Genomic DNA, 16,096 nt, shown 5'->3' on the forward strand with positions numbered 1-16,096 from the left:
AAATTATGGTTCGGACACATCCTAAGAAATTCCTTGTATCGCTCCCAAGCTTCATATAGCTGCTCAAAATCTTGTTGTCTGAATGTAGTGATCTCTATTTTCAACTGAGCCGACTTGGCAGGAGGAAAATATTTAGCCAAAAATTTTGAAGTCATGTTATCCAATGTAATGATACTCCCAAGAGGTAGTGACTGCAACCAACTGCAAGCATTGTCCCTAAAAGAGAACGGGAACAATCGTAATCTGATGGTGTCTTCAGTAACACCATGAATTTTCACTATGTCAGCAATCACCAGAAAAGTGCGCAGATGCAAATTCGGATCTTCAGTCGCTGCATCCCTGAACTGATTCTACTGCACCATATTAATCAAAGCTGGATTCAACTCAAAGTTATTTGCCGTGATGTTCTGCCGAGCTATTCCAAAATAATGATTGTTGATCACCGGTCGAAAATGATCTCTGATTGGCACTGGAGCATTATTGTCAACTCTTTCTCTTTCTTTAGTCATTTGTTGCAACTCTTCTCTTCTAGTTTTTCTCAAGGCTTTAGCAGTTTTCTCGATTTTCGGATCAAAGAGCAGTGAGTCGTAACTTTGGCTTTTTCGCATAAACTGCATTGACAGACAAAATTTAAAATTAGAACCAATAAATTAAAATAAAATGCTCTAAATCAAAATTAAGACTAATTAGCACAATTTAAATATAAATCAAATAAAATTCACTCCCCGGCAACGGCGCCAAAAACTTGTTGTGTGTTTTTCGCTCGCATGCGTACGATGTCAAGTTATAATATAGGAATTAAGTCCAAGTCGATCCCACAAAGAATTAATAAAATGATATTATATTAAATATTTGCAACTAATCAAATCTTAATCTTATGTAGAGCTACGATAAAGGGTTTGAACTTAATAAAACTAAAATATGCAATAAATAAAATTAAATAACTACGAGTTCGCAAGATGAAAATTCAATACGAGATGAATGTTAGAGGTTCGACTTCACTTGACTGTCCATAATAATTTATTTCTAATGATTATTTAATTATAAATTCTTTTAGTTTATTAGCCAAGAATACCTATTATTTTTTACTACCTCTCTCGAGTATCAAGCATAAATTCGTATTCAATAACAAACTCAATATCTCTATCTAAGTTCAACTATTAAATCCGGTAAATGACACAATAATTCTTACAAAGGTTTCAATGGAATTATAGGCCTCTCGAACTCTATAAACACCAATGATGTATTTTCCTACGGTCTTATTCAAAATCGCCTCTCTAGAGTGCTAGATTTCAAATAAATATAACAATTCAACTAATGATCACTTAATTGAATGCAATCAATTCAGGAAAACACAAATACACCGAATGAAGAATTCTAATATATCAATCAAAATATAAAAAACATGGTTTCAAGTCAAGCTACGTCGTTCCTTGATAAATGTGTTTCATATGCATATTTTTGTGTTTGTTTTTCATGCATTCATATGTTATTGTTGTTGTTTTATTTAGTTTTAGCATGTTTAATGCATTTGTCTGCATAATACTCTTCCTGGTCCATTTTGTAGGGAAACTCGGCAAAATATTGATTTTTGGACAAAGTTACACTCGCTCGAGCGAGAGCCTATGCTCGCTCGAGCGAGGTCGTGAGAACAAGAAATTTTCCAAAAGTCTTCTCGCTCGAGCGAGACCTGTGCTCGCTCGAGCGAGAAAAGAAGTGATCATCGAGACAGACAGTTGCTCGCTCGAGCGAGCGAGACGGGCCACAATTCTTTCGGAGCAGAAAGTTGCTCGCTCGAGCGAGACCTGTGCTCGCTCGAGTGAGCAGAGCATGCAAAGTTTTCTAAAGATGAAATTCTTGCTCAGATTGGATGCTATCTTTTGAAGACCCTTGGGCATATAAATACGAATCTATTCATCAGAATAGGGGTTACACAGCGCATTCGAAGGCAAGAGGCGGCTGATCATCATCTCTGATTCTACTTTCTTCTTTTCTTTTTGTTTTTGATTTCTAGTTGATGTTTTGGATTAAAAAAACTTTTTGTTTTTGAACTATGTTAAACTTTGAGTAGTTTTTCTCTTTCGATCAAGGCCACGTGATTGAGCCAGAAAATTTATGTAGAAAACTTGGATATTTATTTGAGAATTTTCAGACTTGATGTTATTTCATTGATTATCGAATTTATATTTGTCTTGTGAATTACCTGGCCAGATATTTGCTTGCATGTTCATCGATTTCAAATCGACAGAGGAGGTTTTGATTTTGATCACTTTGATAAACAACATATTGTAAAACCGACTAGAAATAGAATTCGGTTTCATTATGCGGTATGAGTGTAAACTAAATTTTCACTGTTCGTCATGCATTCAAATTTGATTAGAATTACGAAATATTAATCCGTCAATATTTGAATAGATTTGATTGTTCTAGAAATAGTCATTTGAACAAATTAGGAGAATTTCTGTGAATTAAGATTAATTCCGAGTTTTGAATCAACTACTTGTTACATAATTTGTCTGGTACCTACGTGAGTCCTTGATCGAGCTTTTTCCCTATCAAATTTAATCCAAAAATCTCTGCTGTGTTTTGAGTTGAATTTTATTTGCAATTTTATTTCTTAGTTTAAAATCTGAAATCACTCTTTTTGATTAGTCTAGATTATGTAGAAATAATTATATTCTGGTAGTCATATTTATACAGTCCATGTGGGTTCGACATCTGATTCTATTTACCATCTATAACTTGACCTGGTACGTTTGCCAGTAGATTTTTAATCACACCGATTTAAGCGGTCATTCCTCTAGACAAAGGAAATAGTTCATAACGAAAATAAAAATCAAACAAAGCATGTTCTTGAACATCATTAAAAAATTAGGATAAAGAATGAAATAAAAAAGAAGGTAGATGATGCTTCTCCGTCTCCGAAAATCGCTTCATCCGTCTTCGTTCCAAGAATGCTTTTTCTCCTTTTTTCTTGGTCTCTAGCCGTCTCTAGCCTTCAAAAACTGATGAAAACCCTCGATTCTCCTCTGATATCAAAGAATAATTTTAAAGTTCGAGACTAAAAGTTTCCAAAAATACAACATGTCAGGAGCGGGTGGGCTACCCTCGGGGAGATTGGATTTGGATGTATCTAGAAGCTCAAGTAATTTTGTAAACTTGCAGCTCCTTAATTACTTTTTCCGTCTCTTCTCGGTATTTTTCCTTCAATCCTCGCATCTCACAAAAACAACAAATAATACGCATAAAATCTACTCGATACATCACAAAAGCCAAGTCAAATCATATGCAAATTAAGTGCATAAAATTCAATTATCATTCATCATTACCCACCATCTTTCAATTTTGATCTTCCACTATCAAATATTTTATCTTAAAATATCCATGGAAAATAGGGATATATCTCATGGGGTGGGAACGAGCTATAAACCAAGTCCACTTTAAATTTAATCATTATTACAACTCATTCAACACAAAATATCCTAGCATACACCTAGCAAATTGGGCTTGGGCTTTTGATCATCCTTCATGCATAATATCACATATCATACACCATCAATTAATTATCACAATAATCAATTGATCAATTATTATATATCTTGGTCCAATCACTAACCGCCATAATTATAAATTAAATTAACAAAATAAACAAACACCTTTGTTTACTTTTCAATTAATTTATTTATAACCGAATTTCTTATAAATCACAATTTACTATAAATAATCAAAGTCTCACTTTAATTATTTATTTCATGAGAAAATACACACTTTATAAAATTTTATTTTTCACAAAAATCAACTATTACAATTTTTACAACTTAGGGCCCTTGACACTTGGATATCTCAAAACACTTTTGGAAACCCTAGTCGTCAAAGTCGTTTCCGGAGCTCCGTCGCAAGATTCCGGCCATCAATTTTTTTAATAAAACAGGCAGCCCGTGGGCTGCCTGAGATGACCCCCAAATTTTTTTCAAAAACATCCCCTTAGTCAATGGAAATGATTTTCTCATGCTGTTAGAAATTTGACATCAACATAATATTCAACAAATGCTACACAATAAAGAGCAACCTAGGCTCTAGATACCACTTGTTGGATCGGTTCTCTTGTGCCCGAAAGCGCAATGGAAGTTTAAATTTTTTATGAAAAAATCGAGCACATGTGTAGAATTCAAAAATATTAAACATCCATAGGGTGTTTAAAAAATTTTTACCTATCAATCTCAAAAGATTGATTTATGGCTCCGACCAAGTGTTGAACAATTAGCTCTTGAAATGGTAGACACTACCTACAAGCTTCCAAGAGCACACCTTGCTCAAAGGGATTCAAGCATCCAAGAACACTCCTTGTTCGAATATGACCTCATCTTCAAATTAGGACCATGACTAGTCAAACTAGATCCACTCTAAATATGCACTAGAATATTTAGAGTATTTTTCATTGAGATTTTCTTTGTCTTTTCTCCCAAGATGAAAGATAAAAATTGGAGAATTATTGCTTAGAATGTTCGGCCATTATGCTTGTTGGAGAGAAGGAATATCGCTTGTCTTGGTACTTAAAAAATGTGTTATGATAAAAGACAAATCATGTATGAAAAAAGTTAAAACATGCATAGAAAAATGTGCATATTGTCTTTTAACTCTTCATATTATTTCTCTCTCATGTATTGTATATATATTAAATGTCAAACATATATATATATATATATATATATATATATATATATATATATACATGGCCCATGAACTTAATATTTAATTAATTATGAATCTCAAACTCATTTAAGTTTAATCAATTAATTAAATCCAACTTGAACTCATTCAAGCCCACTAGTATAATAATTATTTAACACTATTTCTATTTGGACTTTACAAGACCTAATAGTGTTTAATTAATTCTAAACTTAAATTAATTTAATTGTTTGAACTCTACAAGGTCCACTAGTGTTGAATTAATTCAACTCTTGAATTAATTTAATTAAGTTCATAATAATAATTTTGAAAATCACAATTTTCAAAAATAATTATTTTTTTTATGTCAACTTTTAATCTTGGAACACATTCACAAATTAAAAGTTACTTTTCCATTTATTCTCTTTTAAAAGTCATACTTCTAATTTATCTAACTTATAAACTCCTTTATAAGTCGTTCAACACGTTGAACTAATTTTATTCTCAACGGGATCTAGAAAGCTAGAACTTGTGTGACCCTCAATGGTTCAATGATACAACTCATATATCCCGATCGACTCGACAACCATTGGTTTATCGAGAGTTGTCAATAAATCGATAACTATGTGTCATGTCGTAGTTGCATCGAAGGTGTAATTCAAGAAACTCTTTCTTAATTATCACCTAAAGAGATTTCAAGCTACATATGCATGAGAACACATAGGATATCCATACCCGTAGGTAAGCGGTGAATCCCCGACTACAATGTATCGACTCTTATATGTTTCTACACAACACCCAACATTGCCACCTGATGAGCCAGTTGAGTCGGTAAACAATTCAAAGTGAAGCTCTAGCATATAGAGTCTCCATGTTGTCCAGGGTCATAAGGTCTAATAGTGTACAACCATAAACTAGGACTATTCCACTCGATAAGTGAAAACCACTTGAAAAATCCGTTAGAGAGAGTTGTTCAATGCACTCTACAAGGAGCACCTATTTGCATGCTTGGACATCACCATGTCCCCTACCCAATGAAACGTGTACTCACATCGCAAATACTAGTCTCAAGCTTGAGCGGACTTTATCCTTCTTTGTGGCGGCTGAATCGACTAGGAACAGTTTAGAATATAAATTATTCCAAATATGAGTTTCATGATAGTCATCACATGATCATCTCATATTCTTCCTACTATTTGTATATTCAAGGGTTTTTATCAATGCAACTAGCATGGGTATACAGATAAAGGTGTGCCAAAATAAATAATGTTAAATATTATAAAATAAAGATTGTCATACAAGAGTTCTCTCAAAAACCATCGGCCAACACTTGGCTCGACTGATACCTACTCTAACAAGACGATACCAGCTTCTTGTGGGCAAACTCATAGATCTGTCGCACACTAGATCTTATATTTCATTTGTTGTTGAGTGGTAAATTAGTTTAGTTTATGCCTTCACCATATGAAGAATACATGAGTGATGTCTATAAGATTTTATGGTATCTAAAGAGTTCTCCAGGGAAAGGTTTGCTATTTCAAAAGAACAATAATAGTAACATAGAAGCTTTACTGTAGGCTGAGCCATATCATTTTTTGAACAAATATCTACTTAGGTTTGGGTATTTATGTTTTTATGGGATAATCTTGTAATTCGGAGAAACAAAAAACAAATATTGTGGCTCGTAGTAGCACAGAAGCTGATCTAGGAGCTTTGGTGAATGTGGTATGCGATTTATTGTGAATAAAGCTAATACTTGAGAAATTGAAATTTGATTGGGAGACACCAAAAGGCTGTTTTGTGATCATAAATTCGTTATTAGCATTTGCAAACAACCTAGTTCAGCATGATCGGACGAAGCACATATAGATTGACACACACATTATTAAGCAAAAGCTTGAGAATGAGACAATTTATAATTCATTTGTCACATTTAAACAGTAGGTGGTTAATGCCTTCACAAAGATCCATTTCATACCCAAGTTCGAAGATTTTACTCACAAATTGGACATGATTGATATAATGCTTCAACTTGTGGGAGAATGTGAAAAATAAGGTTGTGTTTGAACTTCTACTTGTAAAACATTTTTATAAAAATGTTATTTAAATTTTTTTTATAAAATATTTTAAAAGTTGTTTTAAAAATAAATATGTGTTTGAAAAACAATTCTATAAAAATATTTTAACATTTCAAAAGTAATGTTGTTAATATTTGCCACCATAATTCATTCTAAAAACATCTAAAAACACCTTTCAAGTGTTCTTTAATAACTATATTTGTAGAACACTTTTTAAAAAATATTTGTCAAAAACATTTTACAAAAGTTTTATCAAAACACATACTTTAAATTTTTTTCATTTATAAAACACTAAAAACGTTTTTACAATATATGTCCAAACGAAATCTAAGAGTACAAAAATATTGAATTATATCTTAATATTAGATTGATATTTCATTCCTTACCTGTACCACTTAAATTAGGTTACATATATAATGAGTAGTGCCCACACTTTTGGGTTGGCGTTCGGATACCCGACCCGACCCGATCGGGTTTTATCCTATCGGGTCGGTTAATTTTACAAAAATTTGGGTTCGTGTTGATTTTTGGGTTGGTGTCGGGTAGTATAATTACTATCCGATCAGGTTCGGGTACCCGACAATTTTATTTTTGAAAATTCAATATATATTAGTATGTATTATCCAAGCTCATATCCTCTCTATTTTCATTCTATTACTCTCAACTAAAATGACCGTTCGTTTTTTCTTGGATTGAATATACATACATCACTTGAGAAATGATGATTATTTTTCCACAGATCTCGATTATTTAATTTTTTGATAGAGTTGAATTTTTTTTTTCAAAACTTGTGAAAAATAAGTAATTATCTGAGGATATAAATAGCTCACAACAACAAATATATGGATTGATTTTAATTTTTACATTCAATGAATTTGCAAAAAAAAAAAAAAAAGTACCCGCAGTCGGATACCTGACCTTATCCGAAAAAATCGAGTACCCGAATGTCGGGTACCCAATTTTTCAGATCGGGTTTGGGTAATCATTTTGACTACCCAAATGTCGGGTACCCGACCTTATCCGAAAAAATCGAGTACCCGAATGTCGAGTACCCGATTTTTTCGGATCGGGTTCGGGTAGTCATTTGATTACCCGACACGACAAAACCCGAAACAAACCCCCCCACCCCTAACCCACACTTTTTATGGCTCAGCCTTCGATGATAAACATGGAATTATCCATACTTTGTGACCACTTAAATTAAAAAAAAAAAATTAAGAATAGACAATGACAATTGACAAACGATTTCCCCCCACCCTATTTATGAAATAGAAAAAAAGAAAAAAAATGATTAGTTTTGGGCTCACCAAACCTTCACACCTACCACCAGAGCTTTCCGCCGTTCAACCCACCTATCTCTTGTCATGTGATCAGCCCCGCCGTTAACTTTGACGCCGTCAAACTCGCCAACCTCACTCCACCTAACTCACTCTCCCTTCCTTCGTCGTCCTATGTTTATATAAATCCTGGGCACTTTGAATCATGCATTTCACCTACAAGAGTTTTGAGTTTTCTCTGCTGAATTCCGCTGTTGTTTTGAGTTTTTCTCGCTTTCCCACATGGATCTTCTCTTCGTTGAGAAAAGCCTCATCGGCGTTTTCTTGGCCATTGTTGTCGCCGCCGTCATTTCTAAGCTGCGTGGCAAGAAGTTCCGGCTGCCTCCGGGACCCATCCCGGTTCCCGTGTTTGGAAACTGGCTACAAGTTGGAGATGACTTGAACCACCGGAATCTGTCCGAGTATGCCAAGAAATTCGGCGACATATTCATGCTTCGGATGGGGCAGCGTAATCTTGTGGTTGTATCCTCGCCTGAGTCGGCCAAGGAGGTTCTCCACACGCAGGGGGTTGAGTTTGGGTCTCGCACCAGGTGTTTGCTCTTTTTCCTTTGGTGATTTCTATTCATAATCTTTTGAAAAATGTGTTAATTTTCCACAGGGGAGAATAAAGTTTCATCTTTTTTACTGGTCGTACACTGATTCTGAAATCCTGTTCAATCTCAGGAACGTAGTGTTCGACATTTTCACTGGGAAAGGGCAGGACATGGTGTTCACCGTCTACGGCGAGCACTGGCGCAAGATGCGGAGGATAATGACAGTACCCTTCTTCACAAACAAGGTTGTGCAGCAGTACCGCCATGGCTGGGAAGCCGAAGCTGCGGCTGTGGTCGAAGACGTGAAGAAGAATCCCGAGTCGGCGACCAACGGGATCGTGCTGAGGAGAAGACTGCAACTGATGATGTACAACAACATGTTCAGGATTTTGTTCGACAGAAGGTTCGAGAGTGAGGAGGATCCTCTGTTCATGAAGCTTAAAGCATTGAACGGCGAGAGGAGCCGATTGGCGCAGAGCTTCGAGTACAATTACGGCGATTTCATACCCATTCTGAGGCCTTTCTTGAGAGGATACCTCAAGATTTGCAAGGAAGTCAAGGACAGGAGGTTGCAGTTGTTCAAGGATTATTTCGTCGATGAGAGGAAGTGAGTTTCGTATACAGTCTTTTTTTAATGATAATCACCGCGAGGGCATGTGATAATTTGTATCTTTTCTCCATTTATGCTCGATCATATACTGTTTAAATGTATGTAACATAGAGTGAAAGGTATTTATTAATTTGTGAATTTTGCAGGAAGCTAGCTGCCACGAAGCCAACGAACAACGATGGGCTTAAATGCGCCATTGATCACATTCTTGAAGCTCAGCAAAAAGGAGAAATCAACGAGGATAATGTTCTTTACATAGTCGAAAACATCAATGTTGCTGGTAAATTTCTCTGCTTTTACTTACCTTAACTAAACAACTCTGTTTCTATGCCTAGGAAGAATCTATGCTTAGTGAAATGATGTGGGCTGCTACTCTTCCTCTAGGATTACCAATTTTTCTGATAAACGTCACCTAGAAAAGTTCGAATTCGATATTTGTTAAGTTTTCTGCTTTTGAGCCCACTTTATGCTATGGAGTGTTTATAACTATCTAGTTGGTGGATAATCGTGGTGGGCAGATAGAGGGTATGAATATTATAGACCTAACTCGAATTCAGATTGTAGTTATAGCTGATGGTAACGATCGTAGTATTGACTCGATTTGGTTGCGTACCTTGTACGAGTTTCACCGGGTTGGTAGAATGGAGTAATTCTTGGTCATGCATATTTTGCTTGCTGGTTTGATGTTTGATAGTAGTTACCTAATTTTCCTTCTTGGCTGCATACACTCCACAATATAATTTATACAATCGACCACCAATTTAGTAGTCTTCCCCAACCCCCCGGTGGGTATGAAATAATTTCATCCTTGGACAGAGAAATCTTCTGTTGCACATCATAACATGTCACAAGTAATAAATAAATCTCTATACCTGATCCCTTTTTTTTCTTGTTCTTTTAATTGTATAGCGATAATCATTAATCTCATCATTAAAAATGGGAATATTTTAATAATTTCAGAACGTAATAAAAATCATTCTCTTAGTTTTTGTCTGAAATTTTCTTTATTTCATGATGAACTTGGCTAAAATATTTTTCCATGCATGGTCAGCCATTGAGACAACACTTTGGTCGATAGAATGGGGCATTGCGGAACTAGTGAATCACCCTGAAGTCCAAAAAAAGCTACGCGATGAGCTCGACACGGTGCTCGGGCCAGGTGTGCCAATCACAGAGCCAGATACCCACAAGCTCCCGTACCTCCAAGCCGTGATCAAAGAAACACTACGTCTCCGAATGGCGATTCCTCTTCTAGTGCCACACATGAACCTCCACGACGCCAAGCTCAACGGTTACGACATCCCTGCCGAAAGCAAGATCTTGGTTAACGCGTGGTGGCTGGCTAACAACCCCTCCAACTGGAAGAAACCGGAGGAGTTCAGGCCGGAGAGATTTTTGGAGGAGGAATCGAAAGTTGAGGCAAATGGGAACGACTTTCGTTATCTTCCGTTCGGAGTGGGCCGGAGGAGTTGCCCTGGGATTATACTTGCTCTGCCTATTCTTGGCATAATTTTGGGACGACTGGTGCAGAATTTCGAGATGTTGCCACCACCGGGGCAATCGAAGCTCGACACCAGCGAGAAGGGAGGACAGTTCAGTCTTCACATATTGAAGCACTCCACCATTGTGATGAAGCCAAGAGCCTTCTGAAATCCAACAATATTGTAAAGGGATTCCAATGCGTTTTTATTTTCTCTGTTCATTAGAGTGATATTTGGCTTGCCAAGAAACAACCACCTTGTTATATTTCTGATGAATTATATTAATTTTAATATATATATAGTATGTACAAATTTCAATGTACTTTTTTTATTTGGGTGCTGGTATACTTGTGGGTTTTCTAAATAAATATTACAAATAAAATATATATTTTTTTTCCCAAAGAAACCCTAGAATAAAATCGGGTGTAAACCCTGTTTCATGACATTCTTCTTTAACATGAGAGAAAAGATGGAGTTTAAGGTATGTATATAGTATGTACAAACTTCAATGTATTTTTTTTTTTGGGTGTCGGTATTCTTGTGGGTTTTCTAAATAAATATTACAAATAAAAAAAATATTTTTTTTCCCAAAAAATTTCTAGAATAAAACGGTGTGTAAACCATGTTTCATGACATTCATTTTAACATGAGAGAAAAGATGGAGTTTAAGGTAGTGTTTGTAAGATTTTTTAGGAAAAAACTTTCAGAGTTTTTTCTTCACAAAATTTCGTTATATTTACGATGAATTATATTAATTTTAATATATATAGTATGTTCAAATTTCAATGTACTTTTATTTTCGGTATTCTTGTGGGTTTTCTAAATAAATATTACAAATAAAAAAAAAATTCCCAAAAGAATTTTAGAATAAAACGGGGTGCAAACCCTGTTTCATGACATTCACCTTAACATGAGATAAAAGATGGAGTTTAAGATAGTGTTTCGAAGAGTTTCTAGGAAAAATTTATCAATCTTTCATTCATAAAATTTCAATCAAAACATGTAATAATTCTTATTTACCTTATAAAATTGTATAACAAAATAAAAAATGATTATAAATTATAACTCGATTTTGAAAAATTAGTATATTTCAAAACGTATTTGTAACTAGGGCTAGCATACCGTAACAAAATATCGAAATTTTGGCATATCGTACCGTAATTTTTTCGATATACAGACATTTTTTTGGTATACCGAATTTTTTTTTGTGGTTAGATCTACTTGTAATTCGTGATATTACGAATCCTTAATAAAATTTTACAACATTCCATAAAAAAATTAGTAAAAGCTATTATAATTGACTGTGTCTTATAAAATTCTAAATAGCATTATTTTATGAGTAAAATGTATTTTGGTACACGAACTATTGGTAAAATATCATATTGGTATACGAATTATTGAAAATGGCTTAATTGGTACATGATCCAATTAAAATGTCAATTTTACCCTTAATAGGAATTAATATTATATTTATTAATTTTAAAATATCATATTTATTTAAAAATTAATTGAGTAAAATTCATTTTGATACACGAACTATATGTAAAATGTCAATTTGGTACACAAACTATAAGAAAATGATTTAATTGGTACGTAATTTAACTAAAAAGTTTAATTTATCCTTTAGTAATTGATTTTAAGTTCAATTATTTTTTAATAATAAATTCAACTAAGTGTACATTTTATTTTTAAAATAATTTTTATTTATTGTAAATTAAAATTTATATTAATTTAAAAATAAAAAAAATAAGTATCTTAATATTTTTATAATATATTTATATTTTACTCATTAATAAATTATTTATATTTTTTTTAAATATTAATAATATAAAATAAAATGGTATTTTTTGCTATCTATGTAAATAATTATCCATTAAAAAAAATTGATATAAATTATATAATAATAAAATCATAAACTCAATAAATAAATCATATGCAAGACTAAAATATATTTAATAACGATAAAATATAATTAAATACATATTTATTTATTTATATTTAATTTAAGTGCTAGTAAAAAAATATAAAATTAAAAATTATTAAATCGAGTAAAAAAATTTTGGGTTATTAGAACTACGTAAATTGAGATAATGAGTGAGATTTTTTTTGTGATATTTGTTTTTTCATGATCTAATCTTTAATGTTGAAAATATTTATACTAAATTTTGAAAAACTAAAATGGTGATTATGTTTGTTTCAATCATTTAAACATAAGATCATCAGACTTCAGTGATATATATTTTTATCATATCAATATATTATAATATTTGTTGTATAATTTGACTTAACAATTGTTTATCATTATATATATAATTAATTTTTAAATAAATACAATATTTTAAAATTAGTCAATATAATATTAATTTCTATTAAGAATAAAATAGAACTTTTAATTGGATCATGTAACAATTAAACAATTTTTAATAGTTCGTGTATCAATATGACATTTTAACAATAGTTCGTGTATCAAAATACATTTTTCTTATTATTTTATTAAATTATCGTGACATCCTCTTCCTATCGGATCTCAAATATTCTGGTCATGATACGTGTCGTGCACCGGATCGAGTGAGAAAAGAGGTTTCCGACCCTTATAATGGAAAAGAAATTGGATATGAGGGAATACTTTGAAAAATAACCTTGGTCACCAATTTTTTTGATTTATGATTTTTTTTCAAAAAAAATTTGCAAAATAATCTTCAAATACAAAGGAAATGCAAAAACAAAATAAAATAAAAAAAATTCAGAAGATTATATTTCGAAATCATGGTCTAACAAAAGTTATTTAATTAAATAAATCATTTGTGTTGTTTGGTGACCGGGATATTTGGGAAATTGACCTTGGTCAATATTTGTTTTTAAAAAATGACCTCCCCATGTGATATGAATTGCACTAGGTGAGGTCATTTTTTTTTTAAAAAAAATTGACAAAGATTAAAAAAAAAAATACCCTCCAACGGCCATTTGCGTTCCAGAATCGATCATCTAATTTTTCATTTATTATTCTTTTAAAGAAATTCTCGCCTCGCCCGCCGTGGAAAGTTTGTCATGAACTCGATTTTTAGTTTCAAGATCGATTTTTGGGATTTTCGTTGGCAGTCTCCGAACAAGTTGGGGTTCCATCATTAATCACTTGCTCCAGGTAAATCTTTTCCCGTTCCTTTTTGCCCATATACGAACCCACCCTTCAAAATTCTGTTCAACTTCGGTGAATTGGAATCGATAATTTCCAATATTACATTCTAGTTGCCACTTGCCATTTGTGATAAAATTGCCAGACCCAATTCTATGCCACGTTTCTCTTTTCCTGTTCCTTTTTTTGCCGATTTGATTTGATTGATGAAACCCCTTAAATAATGAACCCTTGCTTCAAAATCTATTCAACTGTGTAAATTGGAATTGGAAATTTCCAGGTCACGTCTAGTGATTGTTTTCGAGAAGCTATTTGTCATACAATTTTCCAGCGAGGCATCGATGGACATAATCAGCAGCCTGCCCGACCCAATTCTATGCCACATTCTCTCTTTTCTCCCAATCCTGCATTCTTCTGTGGAAACTAGTGTTCTAGCAAGAAGATGGAGGTATCTGTGGACTTATGTCCGCGATCTCCATTTCGGGGCAGACTATTATGATCCCTTCTATTATTATACCAAGCCCAGAAAAAGTGTGCGCTTTTCGGACATGGTTGACAGGGTTTTGTTGATGCACAATGGTTCCATAGACACTTTAACCATCGAATCAAATGAGAACACTTCTATTAGCGAGCATCAAATCGATGCATGGATCCACACTGCCATGGCACACGGGGTTCATGATTTCTTTCTCTCTGATGTTTGGTTTCCCCAATTCCATTGTAAGTGCAAGAATCTGGTCAAATTGACTCTTAAACGATGCACAATCTCTATTGAGCCTGGTGCTGTGTGTTTGCCTAGACTCAAGAAACTTTGTCTTCTCTCTAATAGTTACAAGAATGATCGATCCCTTCCTAACTTGGTTTCCGGGTGTTCAGCTGTTGAGCTGTTATGTGACTTTGACCACAAACACAAGCTCGTCTTAGATGTTCCTGCAGTACAAGATCTCCGAATACAAGATGATACTACCCAGATTATTCGGGCCTATAATATATCCTCTCTCGTTCGAGCAAATATTTGTTTTCTCAATGGCTATGTGGTAGCAGACATTAGACGTCCGAGATATATTTTTCAATTTATTGAAAAGCTATCCAATGCTAAAAGTCTTAAAATTCAAGTGAGGATTCGACGAGGGTACGTGCTTTGTTTACGTTAGTAGATTAAGAATTCCAAACTGTTTGATTTCGCGACTAATCACATTTCTTTTTAACTTATGCATCCGATGATATGATCAACTTCTCTTCAGCTTCTGAACCCGACATTATCCTTTGCAACTCGGAGGTTTCATAATTTGATCAACCTGGATTTACAAGCTAATTGGCATATCTTGACAGAATTGCTTGCATGTGCTTATAAGCTGGAATCGCTTACTATTCAAGAGGTTTCTTGATACCAATGAAAAACTTATCATCACAAAGATTTCCTTTTTTTTTAAAAAAAAATCATTTTCTGGCACTTTGTTCTTCTCTGTAGGCTTACGAGGTATTGGTGTTATGAATTTCATCAGGTAAACAACGAACTAATTTTAGAAATTTGAGTACGAAAATATTTAATTTACGTATTTGATTTATATATTTATGGCATCAATTGCCTCAAATGGAGTACAAAAATCACAATTTATATTTTCAGTTTTAGAGAGATGAAATATAACACAAAATATTTATACCAAGAAAACTTGTTTTTATACCAGATCTGAAATATTTAGTACTGAAATTTCATATATTTGTACCTAATTTTTAATTTTTTATACCTATTTTTCTATTAAAAAATAACTTGTGGGCCCAGGAAGTAAATACAAACTTTTCTCGAATTAGGGAGTGCAATAAAAGAAAATATCTGACAGAGACTGAATCTTAACTAAACATATGGAATGGAGAGTTTTTACCAATTAACTCTAAATAAATATGTTTGCTACAATTTCAATTTCCATTCTCTACTAACTAAAGTGAGGGAATATTTATTTTATCCAACTTAGAACTCGCTTAATTCCATTAAGACCCCAAGTTATAGGGAAAATTGCTTTTTTGGTCCTGTATGTTTGTCACTTTGCGATTTTGGTCCTTTATATTTTCAGATTGCAGTTTTAGTCCGCTATCTTTATTTTTTTGGCAATTTTAGTCCTTTTTCCGATGTGGCGCTGACGTGGCACCAATTCAATGCTGATGTGGAGCTGACGTGTACAGTGCCACGTCAGCATTTTCGAAGAAAAAGGACCGAAATTGCCAAAAATCGAAACATACAGGACTAAAACTGAAATG

The 16,096-nt window shown here is 33.5% G+C and overlaps 2 protein-coding genes and 1 non-coding gene across 4 annotated transcripts; all 3 read left to right on the forward strand.

The window, feature by feature from the left end:
- On the forward strand, positions 1-106 carry LOC140885856 (small nucleolar RNA R71). Its single transcript, XR_012151270.1, has one exon. It is a non-coding gene; the product is annotated as a small nucleolar RNA R71 (small nucleolar RNA).
- Positions 107-8,198: 8,092 nt separating this feature from the next.
- LOC140880380 (trans-cinnamate 4-monooxygenase) lies at positions 8,199-11,025 on the forward strand. The gene is made up of 4 exons (XM_073284755.1): positions 8,199-8,613; positions 8,747-9,223; positions 9,373-9,506; positions 10,278-11,025. The coding sequence occupies exons 1-4, from the start codon at positions 8,306-8,308 to the stop codon at positions 10,874-10,876; spliced, it is 1,518 nt and encodes a 505-aa protein (XP_073140856.1). The 5' UTR covers positions 8,199-8,305; the 3' UTR covers positions 10,877-11,025.
- Positions 11,026-13,679: 2,654 nt separating this feature from the next.
- On the forward strand, positions 13,680-15,859 carry LOC140883738 (F-box/FBD/LRR-repeat protein At5g56420-like). Of its 2 annotated transcripts, XM_073290321.1 has the most exons (3): positions 13,680-13,849; positions 14,121-14,972; positions 15,085-15,859. In XM_073290321.1, exons 2-3 carry the CDS (start codon positions 14,182-14,184, stop codon positions 15,089-15,091), a joined length of 798 nt encoding a protein of 265 aa, XP_073146422.1. In that variant the 5' UTR covers positions 13,680-13,849; positions 14,121-14,181; the 3' UTR covers positions 15,092-15,859. The 2 variants fall into 2 exon arrangements, with proteins under 2 accessions (XP_073146422.1, XP_073146421.1); XM_073290320.1 differs by having other exon boundaries at positions 14,121-15,859.
- The last annotated feature ends 237 nt before the right edge of the window (positions 15,860-16,096 follow it).

The sequence above is a fragment of the Henckelia pumila genome, chromosome 2 (assembly GCF_033568475.1).
Source record: "Henckelia pumila isolate YLH828 chromosome 2, ASM3356847v2, whole genome shotgun sequence".
NCBI classification, from domain to species: domain Eukaryota; kingdom Viridiplantae; phylum Streptophyta; class Magnoliopsida; order Lamiales; family Gesneriaceae; genus Henckelia; species Henckelia pumila.

Excerpts from the sequence above, each read along its gene's own strand:
- LOC140880380 (XM_073284755.1), top strand. The coding sequence starts at position 8,306 with ATGGATCTTCTCTTCGTTGAGAAAAGCCTCATCGGCGTTTTCTTGGCC. Across the intron at positions 8,614-8,746 it reads GAGTTTGGGTCTCGCACCAG|GAACGTAGTGTTCGACATTT; the intron begins GTGTTTGCTCTT and ends GTTCAATCTCAG. Across the intron at positions 9,224-9,372 it reads TATTTCGTCGATGAGAGGAA|GAAGCTAGCTGCCACGAAGC; the intron begins GTGAGTTTCGTA and ends TGAATTTTGCAG.
- LOC140883738 (XM_073290320.1), top strand. The coding sequence starts at position 14,182 with ATGGACATAATCAGCAGCCTGCCCGACCCAATTCTATGCCACATTCTC.